General features: G+C 42.7%; 1 protein-coding gene across 1 annotated transcript; it reads right to left on the reverse strand.

The window, feature by feature from the left end:
* Positions 1–3,154: 3,154 nt before the first annotated feature.
* IL4 (interleukin 4) lies at positions 3,155–11,061 on the reverse strand. The gene is made up of 4 exons (XM_043912140.1): positions 10,861–11,061; positions 10,530–10,577; positions 5,632–5,757; positions 3,155–3,350 (listed from the first exon to the last, which is right to left on the reverse strand). The coding sequence occupies exons 1-4, from the start codon at positions 10,993–10,995 to the stop codon at positions 3,252–3,254; spliced, it is 408 nt and encodes a 135-aa protein (XP_043768075.1). The 5' UTR covers positions 10,996–11,061; the 3' UTR covers positions 3,155–3,251.
* Between the last annotated feature and the right edge of the window lie 5,378 nt (positions 11,062–16,439).

Below are 16,439 nucleotides of genomic sequence, written 5' to 3' on the forward strand. Positions count from 1 at the left end.
AAACTCCACCTGGGAATGGAGCTCCAACTGCACTGATCACTTGAACCAGGACATCAGCTCCGAGACTAGGGAAAGTGCTTGCTTTGTCCTCAATGGAATGTGGTAGGAATTGCAAGGCTAACCTTGTATGCTGAGAGGCCAGGCCACGAGAAAACTGCGCCCTGCACTTTGCCCCGAAATTCTGCATTCTCAGATGATATGGGCACCCTAAGAAGCTGACCAAGAGGACCTGCCGAGAAGGGTGGAAAAAAGTCAGGGCACTGGCTAATAGCAACAAGAGAGCCCTTGGTGCACTTTTATCAGAGGCTGGCATTTCTAACTTGTGTTTCAATGAAGATCATTCAGCTATAGATTTGAGCAATGTGTTTTTTCTTTTATTTGCTTATTCAGTAAGTATTTATTATCTACAAATGCCAGTTAGAGATAGACTGTGCTCATAGGTAAGAGGTGGAGGTAGGTGAAAGCAGGGAGGGAGGAGATCAGCCTGTGCCTTCGTCACACGTTCCATGTGTAGACGAGAGGCACGTCCCATGGAGTAGGTGTGGGCTGTAGCTGAGTTTCCTAAGTGAGCGTGCTTAAGTGATTAGCATCTCAACTTTCACTTAATCCTGATGTTTCTCTGCTCGCCCTTCTGGTGAGTGTCCTCCTCGGTTCATGTTCTCTCACTCCCTTGGTAAACCCCAGCGCTTACTGTTGGATATTTCCATCCATGACAGACAGATCTGCCTGGAGCCTACGTACGACCCTTCCATGGCCTGTTCTAACTCTTTGTTCCGATTGCCTTTCTTTTTACCATCCTGGCCTCATACACAAACTGTAACCCACAAGTCATATCCTGTGGCAGACTACAGCTCACATTAGCCATTGAATGCAAATGAATTAAAAGTGTTCATTGTGGCCTTAGAAGGCTCCATGACTCTCTTAGTTACTTGTTGCCCTTGGCATGCTGGTATTTTATGTGGGCAGGGTGAAACTGGCTGTGGTCAGGGTGAGACTTTAAGCTTTTGATTTGTTCCCTTATTTTGAAAGGGTTAAAAAGATGTTATATGTTTTGGTATAATTTTAGTACTAGTATTAATTTTTGTCATATGTGTGTGAGCAAGAATGAAAAGAGAATGCTCATTCACTGTTACTAGATCCATATTCTTGCAGACATGTCTTTAAAGACAAATTTCAATGACTTGACATTTGTTTTTTGCCCTTTAATTTCTTAAAATAGCAATGTTATTGAGATATGTCACATAGTGTAAAATTCATCCTTTTAAGTATATAATTTAGTGGGTTTTAGTAGTTTCACAGAGTTGTACAGCCATTATGACTATCTAATATCAAAGCATTTTCATTACTCTCAAAAGAAGGCCTGTATCTATTTGCAGTCACTTGGTCTTCCTTCATCCCCTCACCCTCTAGCAACCAATATTCTACTTTTTGCCTCTGTGGACTTGCCTCTTCTGGGCATTTCTTATAAATGAAGTCATACCATATGTGGCGTTTGTGTCTGGCTCCTTTGAGTTAGCATAGTGTTTCCAGGCTTCATCCATACTGTAGCATATGCCAGTACTTTTCTTTTTACTGCCGAGTAATATTTGTATGGCTCTACCCCATTTCGTTTATCCATTCATCAGTTGATTGACAGTTGTGGTGTTCCTGCTTTTTTGCTGTAAATGGATAATGCTGCTGTGAACATTTGTGTAGAGATTTTTGTGTGGGCATGTTTTCAATTCTCTTGATGGAGATACCTAGGATTAGAATTACTGGAGTATATGGTAACTGTTTAATCTTTTGAAGAATTGGCATACTGTTTTCCAGAGTGGCTGCACCATTTTCTGATCATACCAGCAATGTGTGATAGTTCCGTTTTTTCACATCTGCACCAATGTGTGTTACTGTCTGTCTGTAATTTTAGTGCTTTAACTTTTAAACTTTTCTGTAATTTGTTTTAATCTTTTGGCTGCACCTCACGGCATGTGGGATCTTAGTTCCCTGACCAAACTCACACTCCGTGTGCTGGCAGTGCAGGATCTTAACCATTGGACTGCCAGGGAAGTCTCCTAACTTTTAAACTTTGAAAAGCATTTTCTCACTTGTGCACATGGTCATACACACAGACTTCAAGTAGAAAGTAAAAAATCTCCTGCCCTTTCACTGTTCCTTATTCCAAGTCCCATCCTCAACAATCCACCTTCCTTTTTTTTTTTTTTTAAGTTTCTCTGGTGGTTCCCATTGTAATTCCAAGGATTTCTTGATTTACTCACTATTGTTCTTTTTTCCCCCCATTTTTCATTGTAAAAACTTGCAAACAAGTAAAAGCAGAGTAATGCAACCAAACTTCACGTACCCCTCTCCAACTACAATGTTCAATTCATGACCACCACGCCAACTGTTTTTATCACACTTTAGATATTTTGTGTTGGTTTCTCCATTGAAAAGTGAGAGTCTGCCTTATTTATATTGCTGTTTCCAAATTTTTGTAGTAAGCTGTTTTTAGATCTTCTCTTACTTTTGCAGTTTTGAATAAATATTTGATTTGTTCATGTTCCATCAAGCTTTGACAGTATTGCTGACCTCTCCCTGAGTGAGCTGGGGTGTATTGGTGCCCCCACCTCTTTCTCTTCTTTTGCTCTTTACCTCTCAATCATTTTCAGCTTATTTTTATGTTGTCAGTTTGATAGCATTTACAGTCTGTTCTGTAAGCATAATTAAGTCTTCTTTGCTTTGTCTATTGGTTGGTTCTAAGACTTGAGTATCAAAAGGATTTACATTATTAGGACTTTAACTCTTGTTTACTGTAGTGCCGTGTAGTGTGCTAGAATTATTCCTCCCACCCCCATGCTTATGGACTAAATATAACAACCCTTGTGCCAATAGGAGAAGAATGTTCTAAGCATCCAGTTGACACGTTTTCAATTCAGAATTTTTCGATAATCAATGTGACTTATGGACTTAATCTGCAAGCTCTTTTAATTATCATTTATATCTTATGTAGCCTTGTATTCTTTAATCATACCATGCGTTATGTCCCCACTGAGAAAGCTTGAGAGGGAAGTAGTTTTTCCCTTTTGACTCTCACACCAATTTTATTCTCTTCAGTAAATTGGTTTTCCCAATAGTTGGCAAGCAAATATAGCCTGTGCCATTAAAGTGACATCATGCATCAGATTCTACATATACTTTATTTTATGATGAATTATAAATATATAAATATGTTTAAAATAAGGCTATTAAAAACTCATAAATTAAAATAATCAGCTTCAACACTTTGAGTATTTCTCCTTCATAATTGTCTTTAGCCTTTCCAAGAGGTTTTTCAGCGTACTTGTACTCGTCTTGGCTTCATTCACAGAACAGGTCTACAAAAAAAAATATTTCATTAGTTTGCATTGCTAAGTATTTGAATCTTGCTTGTGCCAGTCTACCCAGGTCAAGCCTGCGTTTGCACTTGCCACTTGAACAATGATCAAACCAAGGCTGCCAGTCTGGCTTGACTCTGCTGCTAGGCTAACAGGGTTTAGCTGTTTTTTGTGCATGCTACTTACATTCCAGAAACGGCCACTGTAAATCCATAACTGTCTGCCTTCAGGGTGTGGCCATCCCTGGACAGGTGTGTCACAGCTAGGTGCTGCTCAGGGCGTAACAGGGATGGAGGCTCAGACCTGCCCACTGCCGTCTTGGGCCTTCTTTGTGGCCACCTGGACTACTGAGAGACAGATTCAGTCCACTTGCCATCCTGCCCATTAAACAGCAACCTAACAGGTTGGCAGCACTTCAGTTGGGAAGGATTCCTGCTGCCTACCACCTGGCCACTGCTTCAGTTTGAATCTCAGCTCTACCAATTTATTAATTGCATTGCTTAAGACAAACTACTTAGTTTGTAAAAGCTTCAGTTTCCTCCTTTGTATAAAATGGGAACAATAGTGCCTACTTACTAAGATCATTAAGAGGGTCCAAAGAGACAATGAGTGTAATATCTGCTCCCTGTTCTGTTACCTTCTAAATAAAGCAGCATGCCCAGAGAGAGGATGAACATCCCCAGTTCCTCTGCTTGGCATTAGGTAACATCCACTCTTGGCTCTGCCACTTCTCCTACATCATCAGTTCTCCCCTCTTACTAGGTCATTCCCACTGGTATATTGACATGCTCCGTATAGACCTCATCTTAAAAGCACTTCCTTCACTTCGTACCTGCCTTCAGCTATTGTTCTGTTTCTCTGCAACCCTATAGAAAAACACCCTAAAGGAGTTTTTCATACTCAGTATATCTTTCTTTTCACTCCTCCCCACACCTGTTCTCTATGGAACCTACTCTCCTCAGACTTTCATTCCCACGTCTCCATCTGTGTCAGCACCGTCAGTAACCTCCATCATGCCGAGTTCAATGACAATTCTTAGTGTTCATCTTACTTGACCTTTCAGTACATTTGACACACTCCCTCCTTAAAAGAGTTTCTTCGCTTGCCTTCTGGGATACTGCACACTCTTTGATTTCCTCCTACTTCACTGGCTACTACTCGGTTTCTCTTGCTGGTCCCTCCTCTTCCTGACTTCTATATGAGTGCCTCTGGGCTCAGTCCTTGGATCTTGTCCTTTCTCTGTGTCATTCAGGTCTGTGACTTAAAGATCTTTCTGAGAACGCTTCACTTAATACCACAAGTTCTGACCTCTCCCTTTAAGCTTCAGACTTTTTCAACAGTCCTATCAGTGTCTTCACAACCTCCAGCCTTGATCACCCCCAGTCTTCCATATCTGTAAACAGCACCAACCATCCACCAAGGGGCCCAGGTTAGGAACCGGGAAGCCATCTTCCACCCTTCCCATTACCCCGCACTGTAGATCTGTCAGCAAGTCCTTCTGGCTCTATTTTCGATCATAGCCAGAATCCAACAGTGTCTGCCACTGTTACTCTGCAATACCCACCATCATCTGCAGCTGGAGTACTGTGGTAGCCTCCCGACAAGCCGTCTCACTTCTGTGCTTACTCTACTCATTCTGTTTACCACACACTAGCCAGAATGATCATTTAAAGTCACATAAATCAGGTGGTAGTCTCTGCCCTGCTCAGAACCCTGTGGGACTTCCCCACCATGCTTGGGGCAGAATCCATAGGCCCTGTGTGGTCTCCTGCTAAAAGCCCCTCACTTACTCAGATCCAGCCACATTGGCCCTCCTGTTGATCTTTGAACACATGAAGTTCATTTCTACCTTAAGGCCTTTGTACAGCTGTTCCCTCTGCCTGGAATGTTCCTTCCAAGTTAGTGATGTGGCCAACTCTCTTGCTTAATTCAAATACCTGCTTAGATGATGTCGCCAACTACTAAATCAGCCCTCTCCCCTTGACCTCTATGTTCTTTACTCCTGTATTTTTCTTCATAGCACTTATCACTGCTGGACGTCATGCTATATGCTTGCTTGCTTTTCTCACTGACCCATTACAACATTCTGTGAGAGCAGGAAATGTATCCCCAGTGCCTAGAACAGTACCTATAAGCAACACTCACAGAATCTCAACAAATAAAATTTGTTGAATGAATGAACAGGCTGATTAAAAGTGTACTGCTAGTCATAAGGAGGAATATTTTAAGAAGTCGTACTGCCATCCATTGGATGGCAGGCTGTTGTCATAGCAGAGCTTACCTTGCTTGCCAAGCCGCTGAGATTCCTGTCAAGTCTGCTCAGGAATCTGTTCAAGCACGTGTGGCTCCTGTAGATACGCCTAAGCTCAATTCCAGCCCTGCACAAGGTTTCCTTCTCAGTTGTGTTCTAGAAAGAGAAATGCTACAGATAGCCACTGGCCAGCTGGATTTTGAACACAGGAGAGAGAGATTTCCTTTTGATTTCTTCTTTCCAGGGGGACAGGTGGAGAAGGTGAGTTTGCTCACCTGTGGTCCAGCTATTCAGGTATTCCTGCCATGTGAATGGAGGCTGCTCATCACAGTAAATAGCCTTTCCCAGTTACTTGCAAATGCAGTAGCCTTTTACCGAAACCTCCCAATTTCTTTTCCATTGGAGAGTTTTATTGAAAGGGTACCTGAAGCAAGTCACTCAACTAAGTTAATGAGAGAGTGGGGTTTGAATGCAGGGTTACCTGTCTACAGCCCATATCTGTTTCTTTACCCCATGCAAGTTCTTCTGTCTGTGGAGGGAGTCATAGGTACATGAGCTCATAATCAGAGTCTGCTCTCTCTTACTCCTATACTTTATAGTTTTTGAATCTAGGTTTCCCTGGAAATCCCACATGCTTATTGAGAAAATGAATGTCCATCCTTTGGCCTGGACAGTGCTGCTTTAGCCCCAGTACTCTCCCATTTAGCCCTCCTCCTGGAAGGTAGCAGCGTGAGGAGGCGTGTCCCCACACAGCTGGACGTGAGTTCCGGGGTCAGGGCCAGGTGCCCCAGGAGGTGGGCCTGGGAAGATGAGGGGCAGCTTCTGAGAGAGTGCTGGGCCTTGGACGGAGTTTCTCTAAGAGGCCTTTGGCCGTGAGTGTGCAGGGTCAGAACCTCTTTGGAATACTGGCAGCTCTGATGTGAGTCTGGCCACATGGTTCTCTTTTTTATGAACCTGGGAGAGGGAATATGTCTCGGGCCAGGTCAGGCCTGGTATGTTCTCTCATTCTACTCTAGGACAGGGTCATGGAACCTGGAGGGTATGTCTTAAGCTTGAGCCCAATCCAACTCAGATAAACCTGTCTTCAGCCTCTGCCAGGACCTTTTCTCATCCCTTGCCACTCAAAGTGAGTCCGTGAAGCAGCAGCATGGACATCACCTAGGAACCTGGTGATGCAGAATCTCAAGCCTCCCTCTGGACCCACTAAATCAGTCTGTGTTTACGGGATCTCCAGGGGATTTACATGAGGAGCTCTGTCCAAGCAGCTTTTTTGGTTCTCCCATATTTTTTTCTGATTATCAAGGCTTTTTACTATAAAAATTATATGCATTCAACAAGAATGGATTTTTTTTTTTCATCAACCATCAGCCAGAGAGAACTACTATTACAATTTTGGTAACTATATTCCCAGATTCTTTTTAATACTTTTTTTTTCAATAGGGACCAACTAGTGATATTCTTTTCTATCCTCTTTACGCTTAACATATAGTACTAGCAATTCCTTAAATCATTCAATAGTATTTTAGAACATGAGATTGAGAACTGTGGAGGAACGTAGGGCATATTTGTGCCACAGCTGATCAATCCCCTACCTTTGCATTGTTTTTGTTTATATCAGTACAGTAGCAGCAAGTCATCTGTATAGATCTTTGAATTCATCTCTTATTTCTTCAGGCTGAATTCTAGAAGTGCTGTTGATTTTTTTAGGATATTTCCAGGAAAACCTTCACCCAGACCGAGGCACCAGAATCCCAGACTACAAAGCTTCCTCTGCACTGTGGAGTTTGATGGCCCATAGTCCTTTAGAAGGACATGTATATAATGAACAGCCATGAACCCTCCTGGGTCCTGACTCTAATTGGAAGTTTAAGAGTAGCACCAGTGTCTCTGGGCCCTGGGAGTCAAGAAACCTTCCATAAATCACTGTATCTCTGGGAGGCGTTGTGGGTGAGCAGAGGTGGTGAGACTAAGATGACAGACTCTAGCTGTGTATGAGGATGGAGGCAGACGCCTGTGTTGCTGGAGACAGAACAGTGAGGTTCAAGAATGTCAGAAGGAGAAGAGATCCTTTGCTTATTTTTCCATCAGAATCTAGTGAGACTTTTCTAAAATTTTGACTACTTTGACTAGGGACTTAGAACTTACACTGCCTCGATTTTGAGAAAACATCTTCTAAAGAATTTTCAAAAGATTTCTAAAAATGATTAGGATAAGTATAGAAAAGAGTTTGAATCAAATGGAAAACCTTTAAAAGAAGAAATTCTAAAGGCAGTTTTAGTTAAAGGCCTTAATGTTTTAGTTCCATTGGGATTGTGGCAATAGGATGACCCTCTGTACCGCCTGCTTTTTCATCTGCTTGTCCAGCTTCCACTGCCTTGAGTGTATCTTACGTAGCTCAGGGGGCTCACTTTCAGGAGCCATGTGGACTCTGCAGTTCAAAACTGCTCAGGAAAGAGGCTCCAAAGGGAGACCTGGTTTCCTGCCAGAAAGAAGCCTGCCCCTCCTGGGAGTGCAACAGTGGCGGCACACCATTCCTGAGACTTCTGTGCAGGGTTTCTGCTAGAGCTCTAACGAGGGTCTTGCCTAGCTTCTCTTTGGGACAAACAGATCTATCCTATATGTATTGTATCCATTATCTCCACTTATGCCCAAATTTAATCAGCCAGTGCTATATGTGAAAAAAGTCCTCTGCTTTCACTTTTAAAAAAAGATTTCAGGTTTGGCATAGAGCTCTCTGAAAACTTACGGACTTTTGCACCTTTTGGTAGTAGAAAATGCCTCCAACTAATAGTCCACCAGAGAAGTCCTTCCTAGACCTGCCAGCTTGCTAGCTTTCTACCTCGCTCACCTTACTTCAGAGACACTGGGAGCACTGCCTGCAGAACCCAGCATTTAGATCAGCACATTTTCATTGTTCCAGCGTGTGCCAAAGAGCAGGATGCCACCCAACTTGAGCGTAATGGACCTCTGGATCTCAAAAAAGCACTAAAATCAATATGCTTGATTTTTGGAAAGATATTCTTGAGAACACAAGAAAGTAACTTTTCCTCCCATATAGCAACCTTGTGAGTTTTGAAAATAACAGCCTTTTTTTGTTCCGAAGTATCTTGAAAGGTAAGTAAGCAGTGCTGAGTCTTTGAGGAAAAGAGAATGGAAAAATGAGATTGTTAATCCAGGAGGAATAGAAAGCAGTTCAGGAGAAGGCGTGAGATAGGTAAGAATGAAGGAAGGTAGTGGGAACTGACCTGCACCTTGGCTGGGGAGAGGATTGGCTGTCTTCTTAGAGCAGCCCAGAGTGGGGTCGCCCTGGGCTCGTAGTCATGGAGAGTTGATGATCTCAAACCCCTGGCCCCTCTCTCTCAGAATGATTGCTTCTCTACAACCAGTTTTTGCCTTTAATCAAGAGTTATATAGTAACATTTTCCACTAACTCAAGAGTTGCATTCCAACCAACTTTCAAAATTGCTTTCTTATCTTCAGATGTAGAAACTGAGGCACAGAGAGGTGTAGAGGCTTGTCAAAGGCCACATAGTTAATAGCAGAACTGGGGGTAAAGCCACCAGCTGTCTCACTTCCAGCCCCACAGTGCTTCTGCTGGGCTTTGCCCTTGGCTTTGATAGCACCCTCTCAGCAGTGACCCACCCCCTGGAGAACCCAGAGCATGACTCAGTGATGCTTGGCTGTTTTATTTCTCTCTGTATAAAATATTAAGATAGATAAAGTATTACATATAAGATATCTATATAAAATATTAATAAATGAAATATATAAAGTATTATACACTAGGTATGATATTTTATATATATATATATGTAAAATCCTTCCAACCTGCTGTTAGATAGTCTGATACAGGATGAGATTCTGAAGGATAAAATTATATAATATGTATTATACAGTACATATGTTTATATTATATGCTATTATATTAAAATATTTCATATTATTGTATTTCCGACTCCTGGAATAATCTTTAATGAAAAATGAGATAGTCTGGATAAAGGCCTGAAGAACAGTTTTGCTCACAAGCAGGACAGGCCTGCGCTCTGGCCCTGGCCAAGTTACCCTCTGGTACACATGGAAAGCAGGTGGTTAGGAGACCACTGGTAAATTGAAGCTTTGGGTTTTTCATTCTCACTTGTGTGTTTCCATGAAAACAGGAACTGATGTGCTGAAAGCTATTGATATGGCTGTAGTCATGTGTTTGTCAGAGAAAATGCACTATCAGCTGTCAAATCTATCTCCTCCCACTGCAGATCGGGAGGCGGGGGTGAGGCGCAGGAGGAGGAAAGGTGAGATGCCCTGGCAGGAGCAGCCGGAGGCAGGGATATGTGGGCCCCTGTCTGATAGGATGGTTCTGGACCGGCCAGAGGGGGGTTTGCAGGACAGAGAAAGCTGAGGGTCTCTGGACAGCCATGCCCGGAGCTGGTGGGCTGTTAGGTGACCGGGCTGCGGAAGAGGAGGGGCTCTGGCGATACGTTTTCTGTTGCCATAGGAAGTCTCTTAGACAAAATGAAAGCTCTCTCAACCTGTAATCTCAATATCTGTTTTTGTGAGAGTATTTGGTTTTTCAGAAATGTATGGGCCAGAAAAATTCTCTCCTTCAGCAGCATTAATTGAGTGCCTCCTATATTCCAGGTACTAGATCTGGGTTGGGTAAAGTCTTAACGAGCTTTTCCTTGATTGAGGTCTAAATTATGACTACAAAACCCAAGCTTTCTACTATGTATCTTCTAAGTCAAGTGAAACCAGAAACACCAAAATGCATTTGAGAATAAAGATCAGAAATTCTCAGTCTTTGAAAACATTTCATACATTATAGTTAGTTTGAGCCTGTTTGCTTTCTGTTAAAGAAATTTGTTTAAACACTTGTGGATGGCTCTCGTCACTAAGTCACCCATCAGCCAAAGCAGACCCAGGACAGCTCTTACCTTTGGGGCAGCAAAGACGTCTGCTACAGGCAGCTCCATGCATGAATTCTTGGCCCAGGCAGGAACGAGAGAACAAGAGAGTGAGTTACCTTCAACTGCATGGGGTAAGCCTTCCTGAGCAGCCCTGACTCTCTTAAACTAAGAAAACTTCCTATAGTCCCTCAGGGGGAAAAAAAAAACAAAAAACACCAGGAGAAAAATCTCCACAGTGCTCACCATCCTACCACCAACCACCAAGTCTCTAGGAGCTGTTATCTTCTTTTCACAGTCTAAGAAATAGGCACAGCATCACCAGAACATCTGGAGAGATGGTGCCAGATAGCTTACTCACCTTTCTCGCTGTGAGGATGTTCAGCGTTTTGATGATCTCTTCTAAGGTAATATCGCACTTGTGTCCGTGGACGAAGTGGCTGGTACATGCCAGTAAGCAGACCAGCACTGGGATCAGCTGGGAGGTGAGCCCCATTAATAGTATCTCTATTTGCACTGACAGTGTGAGACAATTAGTTTACCAGGAGAAGCTAACAATGCAATTCTGATAAAGATATCTCTATATATAGATTTAAAAATTGCTGAAACTGAGGGAAAATAAGTTTACATTGGAAATTTTCATTACACCAGGTTGTCAGTCATTTGGGGCCAATCAGCACCTCTCTTCCAGGAGAAAAAATGCCTCACAAAAACAGGTAAAATGTTCCTGTGAAATCAGACCAGTAGGAAAATGAAACCTTTTTTTAAAATTAACTACAAAGTATCAGCATAGGAAATTACACCATAATTTGCTCTTTAGATTAATCTTATCAGCTTGGGGTTGCTGCTGGCTTTTTACTTTGCATAGAAGGAAGAGGCCACAGGTGTCCGAGTTTGTTTTAGTGCAGCCCTCCTGGGGAAAGATAGAGTAATATCAAGAAAGTTTGACTTGATTAGTATTTCACCTTGGCTTCTTCCAAGTATGGGTGGCATCTGGGAAACTCTCCTTTTGTGGAAAAGCTGATCTGTGGTTCTTATCTCTGGGTAGAAGGAAAGTAATGGGCACAGATTCTCTCCTGTTGTAGCACTCAGACGTGCCTTTCTTCCACATTTAGGATTTTGGCCAAGGACGTGTAATATGTGGTAGAGCTTCATTAGGACCATGTCAGGTCCATAGGTCTTTAACAATAAGGAGGCTCTAGGCAAAGTACGCCTATCCCGAGGTTTCAGGAATGACTCTTTTGAGGGATTTTGCTGGCAGTCCAGTGGTTAAAACTCTGCACTTCCACTGCAGAGGACATGGGTTCGATCCCTGGTCAGGGAACCTAAGATCCCACATACTGTGCAGCAAAAAAACAAATAAAAAATAGAAGTAATTTTTAAAAAAGGAATGATCACTTTGAAAATGGATTTGAAATACAACCTCAGCTAATTAGGGGAAGAGAGTGATAATTTCACAGATTTGCAAATCAATTGCCCTGGTCAAGGTGCCACCACTTGCCCTGGCACCTCAGTCTAATTCCTGTGGGTGCTGCACACCCCTACCACTGACTCAGATGCCTGCGTCCCAGCATACCACTGGTTATTCCTCTCTGAGCCCTTCCTTCTCTTTCCTCTCTACTTCCTTTCTGTTGGTTTCTGACCTTCCTCTCCAATAATTTCCTCTGGAAGGTCATACAGAAACCATGACTGCTAAGGTCATTCCTGCACTTTGGCTCTTATTTACATGACTTGTAGTCCATGAAAGAATCTGGACAATTGTAACAGGAAGGTCCTTGGACCATATTTAGGATCCTTCCATTGGGACTGTGCAGCGAATTTGCCGGGCTCAGCGCAGTGACGTCTGACACCAGCTGCATGACGTCGGGCCAGACTTCCAGGTTAAGGGCACAGCTTCCACAGTACTGTTCTCACTTCATACACTGGCTGATCATTCAGGGATCCCCATTCCACCTTCACTTCTGTCCAGCTGGCTGCAAAATTGAGTCCCCACTATCCTCTCGGATTCATAATTTGCTAGAATGACTCACAGAAATCAGAGAAGCACTATATGTAAGGTTATAGTTTTATTACAGCAAAAGGATACCAGTCAGACTCAGCCAAAAGAAGGGACATGGAGGTTGAGGCCTAGGAGTGTCACAGGTATGAAGCTTCCTCTGTTCTCTCCCTGGAGTCAGAGCACATCGCTTCCTCAGCACTTTGCTGTGTGACTCCACACGCAACGTGCCAAGCGAGGCAGCTCATCAGAGCTTCGGTGTCCAGCTTTACTTGGGTGTCATTCAGTAGATGTGACTGATTGAATCCATGGCCTCTTGGTTGACCTCATCCTCCAGCCTCCTCCTTGGAGGATGGGCTGATGACACAACAGCTTAATAGTGTAACTGGTCTCCAACTTGAGTGGCCTTACTAGCATGAACTGTTAGGTTCTGCCACAAATAGCAAAGACACTCCTGTAACTTGGAAGACCCCAAGGATTTACGGGCTACCTCCAGGAACTGGTGACAAAAGACCTGTCAGTTCTTTATTCAAAGGCTTTAGAGGTTACCTCCCAAGAGCCAGGACAAAGGTCAAACTTCTCTGGGTAAGTTCTTTTTTTATTTTTTATAATACTTCTTTTTTTCCCCCAGTTTTATTGAGATACAATTAACATGTCACTGAATAACATAATGATTTAAATTATATTTATCAATATATTGGAGAAAGGAATGGCAACCCGCTCCAGTATTCTTGCCTGGAGAATCCCAAGGATGGAGGAGCCTGGTGGGCTGCCGTCAATTGGGTCGCACAGTCTCGGACACGACTGAAGTGACTTAGCAGCAGCAGAAGCAGCATTGTGAAATGATTACAGTAAGTTTAGTTAACATGAGTTCTCTCATATAGATATAAAAAAAGAAAAAATATTTTCCCTCATGATGAGAACTCTTAGGATTTATACTCTCAACAACTTTCAAATATTCCATACTAGAGTATTAACTATAGTCATCATGTTTTATGTTATACCCCCCAGTTCTTATTTACAGCTGTAAGTTTGTACCTTTTAAAAAAATTTTTTTGTTTTTCTTTCTTTCTTTCTTTGGGCTTCTCTGGGTATTAGTTTTGGCATGTGGGATCTAGTTCCCTGACCAGGAATAGAACCCAGCCCCTTGCATGGGAACTTGGAGTCTTAGCCACTGGACCACCAGGGAAGTCCCTAGTTTTTACTTTTTGATTGGCTTCATCCAGTTCCCCACCCCACCTTCCCCCACCTATGGTAACTAAAAATCTGATCCCTTTTTCTATGAGTTTTGTTTTTTTTTTTAGATTCATATATAAGTGAGATTATACAGCATTTGAGTTTTCACTTCAGTGTCTATCTCTGTTATCATATATGGCAGGATTTCCTTTTTATGGGTGAATAATATTCCATGGTATATGTACTGCAACTTTTAAAATTCATTTGTCCGTGATGAACACAGGATGTTTCCATACCTTGGCTGTTGTAAATAATGCTGCTTTGAATATGGGAATGCAGGTATCTTTTTGAGTTAATGATTTTGTTTCCTTTGGATACATTTCCAGAAGTGAAATTGCTGGATTATGTGGTAGTTCTTATCTTTTAATTCTTTGAGGAACCTGTATAACTGTTTTTCGTAATGGCTTTGCCAGTTTGTGTTCCTACCAACAGTGCATGAGGGTTCCCTTTTCTCCACATCCTTGCCAATGTTCTCGTCTTGTTGATGCTATTCTAATAGATGTGAGGTATTATCTTATTGTGGTTTTGATTTGCATTTCCCTGATGATCAGTGTTGTTGAATACCTTTTCCTGAACTTGTTGGTCATTCATATACCTTCTTTGGAAAAGTGTCTATGCAAGTTTTAGACATTTTAAAATTTGATTATTTATGTTTTTTGCTAGGGTATGTTTATTTTTTGCTACACCAATAGGGGGAGTTAATGAGAAGGGCAGACTTCCTTCTAGGATAGATAGAGACTTCAAATCCAGATTAGCTATCATTTGGAGTAAAATGGTGCCTAGTTCTTTTTTAAGAAAAGGTTCAAGGGGTGTAGAGCACACCTCTAAAGCCTTGAGGTTTGAGGCAGAGCTGGAGAGGAGGAGAGTTCACCAGAATCCCAGCATGTGTGGGAGGCAATAGAAAAGCTGTCTACATATTGAACAGTTGTTTGTTTTTTTAACCTTTGCTGAGGGCCACACCTTGGGCTTGGGGTTCTGGGGTTAAAGATGTGAGTCAGAAAAGGAATATAATTTGGTATCCATAGCCCAGAAGCAGAATACAGCTTCTTTTTTGCTGTTTCAGTGGTTGGATGAGGCCAGAGAAAAAAGGATAAACTCTCCAACCTATCAGGAGTGACCAGAAGTTCCCCTCAAAGAGTAGCAGTTAAAAATGGTCACCCTGCCTGCAGGGTGGAACCATGCATGTGACCGGGTGTTCAGAAGCTGGGAAGGTGGGGACCTGCATGTCAGGGACAGCAGCCAGCACCTAGCCATGTGAGACAAAGGAACCTTTCCCAGCCTGCGGGAGCTGTGGGGCAGGATGGCGAGGCAGGTGGGGCACCACTGAAGTGTCATGTTCCAAAGGACAGCATTTGAATCTGCACAGGCTGGGGGATTTGTCTGCCTCCCCCAGTGTTGGGGGGAGCCATAATGCTGTGAGTGGACAGAGGTTATGCCTTGCAGGCCTCAAAAAGAAAACAAAGTCGAGATCGAGAGAAAGAAAGCAAGAGTGAAAGTTAGTTGCCTCAAGCCAGAACTGGGCGAAGCCTGCAGGTTACCTTGACTTCCTGAATTCCTAGGTTTCGGCACTAAATATGATCTCAGGTGGCATCGGCTTGCAGCAGCTTGAAGCCAGGCTTCGATTTCCCACCAGATTGAGGTCCAGTCTTAGCAGTGAAAATGCCAAATCCTAGCCGCTAGACCAGTGGTCAGTGACCAGGCCCTGACCATTTGACTTTTCAGAAAAAGAATTCTCACAAAGATGGAAAGAAGTGAAACAAGTATTAAGTCCTTATTAGGAGGAAAAGAAGTCTAGTATGTGCAGATAGACACACAGCGGACTCAGAGAGAGAGTCGCTGAGTCTTGCCCTTGTGGTGAAATAATTTACCTCAGATTGGTACTTGAACCCATGTGCTGGAACTCAAACCCAGCCAAAACCCAGTTTGGGACTTGAATCCACATGACTGAGACTCAAACCTGGCCACAACCCACAATCTTCCAATGAAGGTCACACATCTGGTTTCTGGATTTAATGAAGCTCAGGTTCTTTGTGTCTTAGTGCATGAAGAATTTAACTAGAGGCAAAGTGATAGGCAAGAAGTACATTTATTAATATAGGATGCTTGTAAGAGATGCAATGGGGCAGGCAAGGGAGCTATGCCCTGAGGATTTAGTGAGCTACAATTTTATGTGCGTGCTTAATCCTCAGTCCTGTCCAACTCTTTGCAACCCTTTGGACTGTAGCTTGCCAGGCTTTTCTGTTCATGGGATTTTTCAGGAAAGAATACTGGAGTGAGTTGCCATTTTTTTCCTCCAGGGGATCTTCCCAATCCAGGAGTAAATTTTATAGTCAGAGGAAAGTGGGAGAAGGGAAAAGATCATCTTCTTTGAGTAGACGTGAGGCTTAAATTGCTAGCTTCTCCTCCATATCAGGCAGGAGAGTATCTGACCCTATGAGATCAAACTAGGATTTTCATAGCATTTATTTGAATCAGTAAAGAGATGGTGACATTTTTCTTTCACTTAATGGCCTGAGGCATATCTCATGCTTTTATTTATAAGCAGTCTTTATAGTTAAGCCTGCTTCATGGTGGGATGTGACTTTTCTTCTTTCACTTAATGACCTGGGGCATAGCTCATACTTTTGTTTATAAGCAGGCTTTACAGTTCAGCAAGCCTGCTTCATTCAACGACATTCCAATAGATCATTAACTTACAGTGGTCTCCC

This window comes from Cervus elaphus, chromosome 9 (genome assembly GCF_910594005.1).
Source record: "Cervus elaphus chromosome 9, mCerEla1.1, whole genome shotgun sequence".
NCBI lineage: Eukaryota > Metazoa > Chordata > Mammalia > Artiodactyla > Cervidae > Cervus > Cervus elaphus.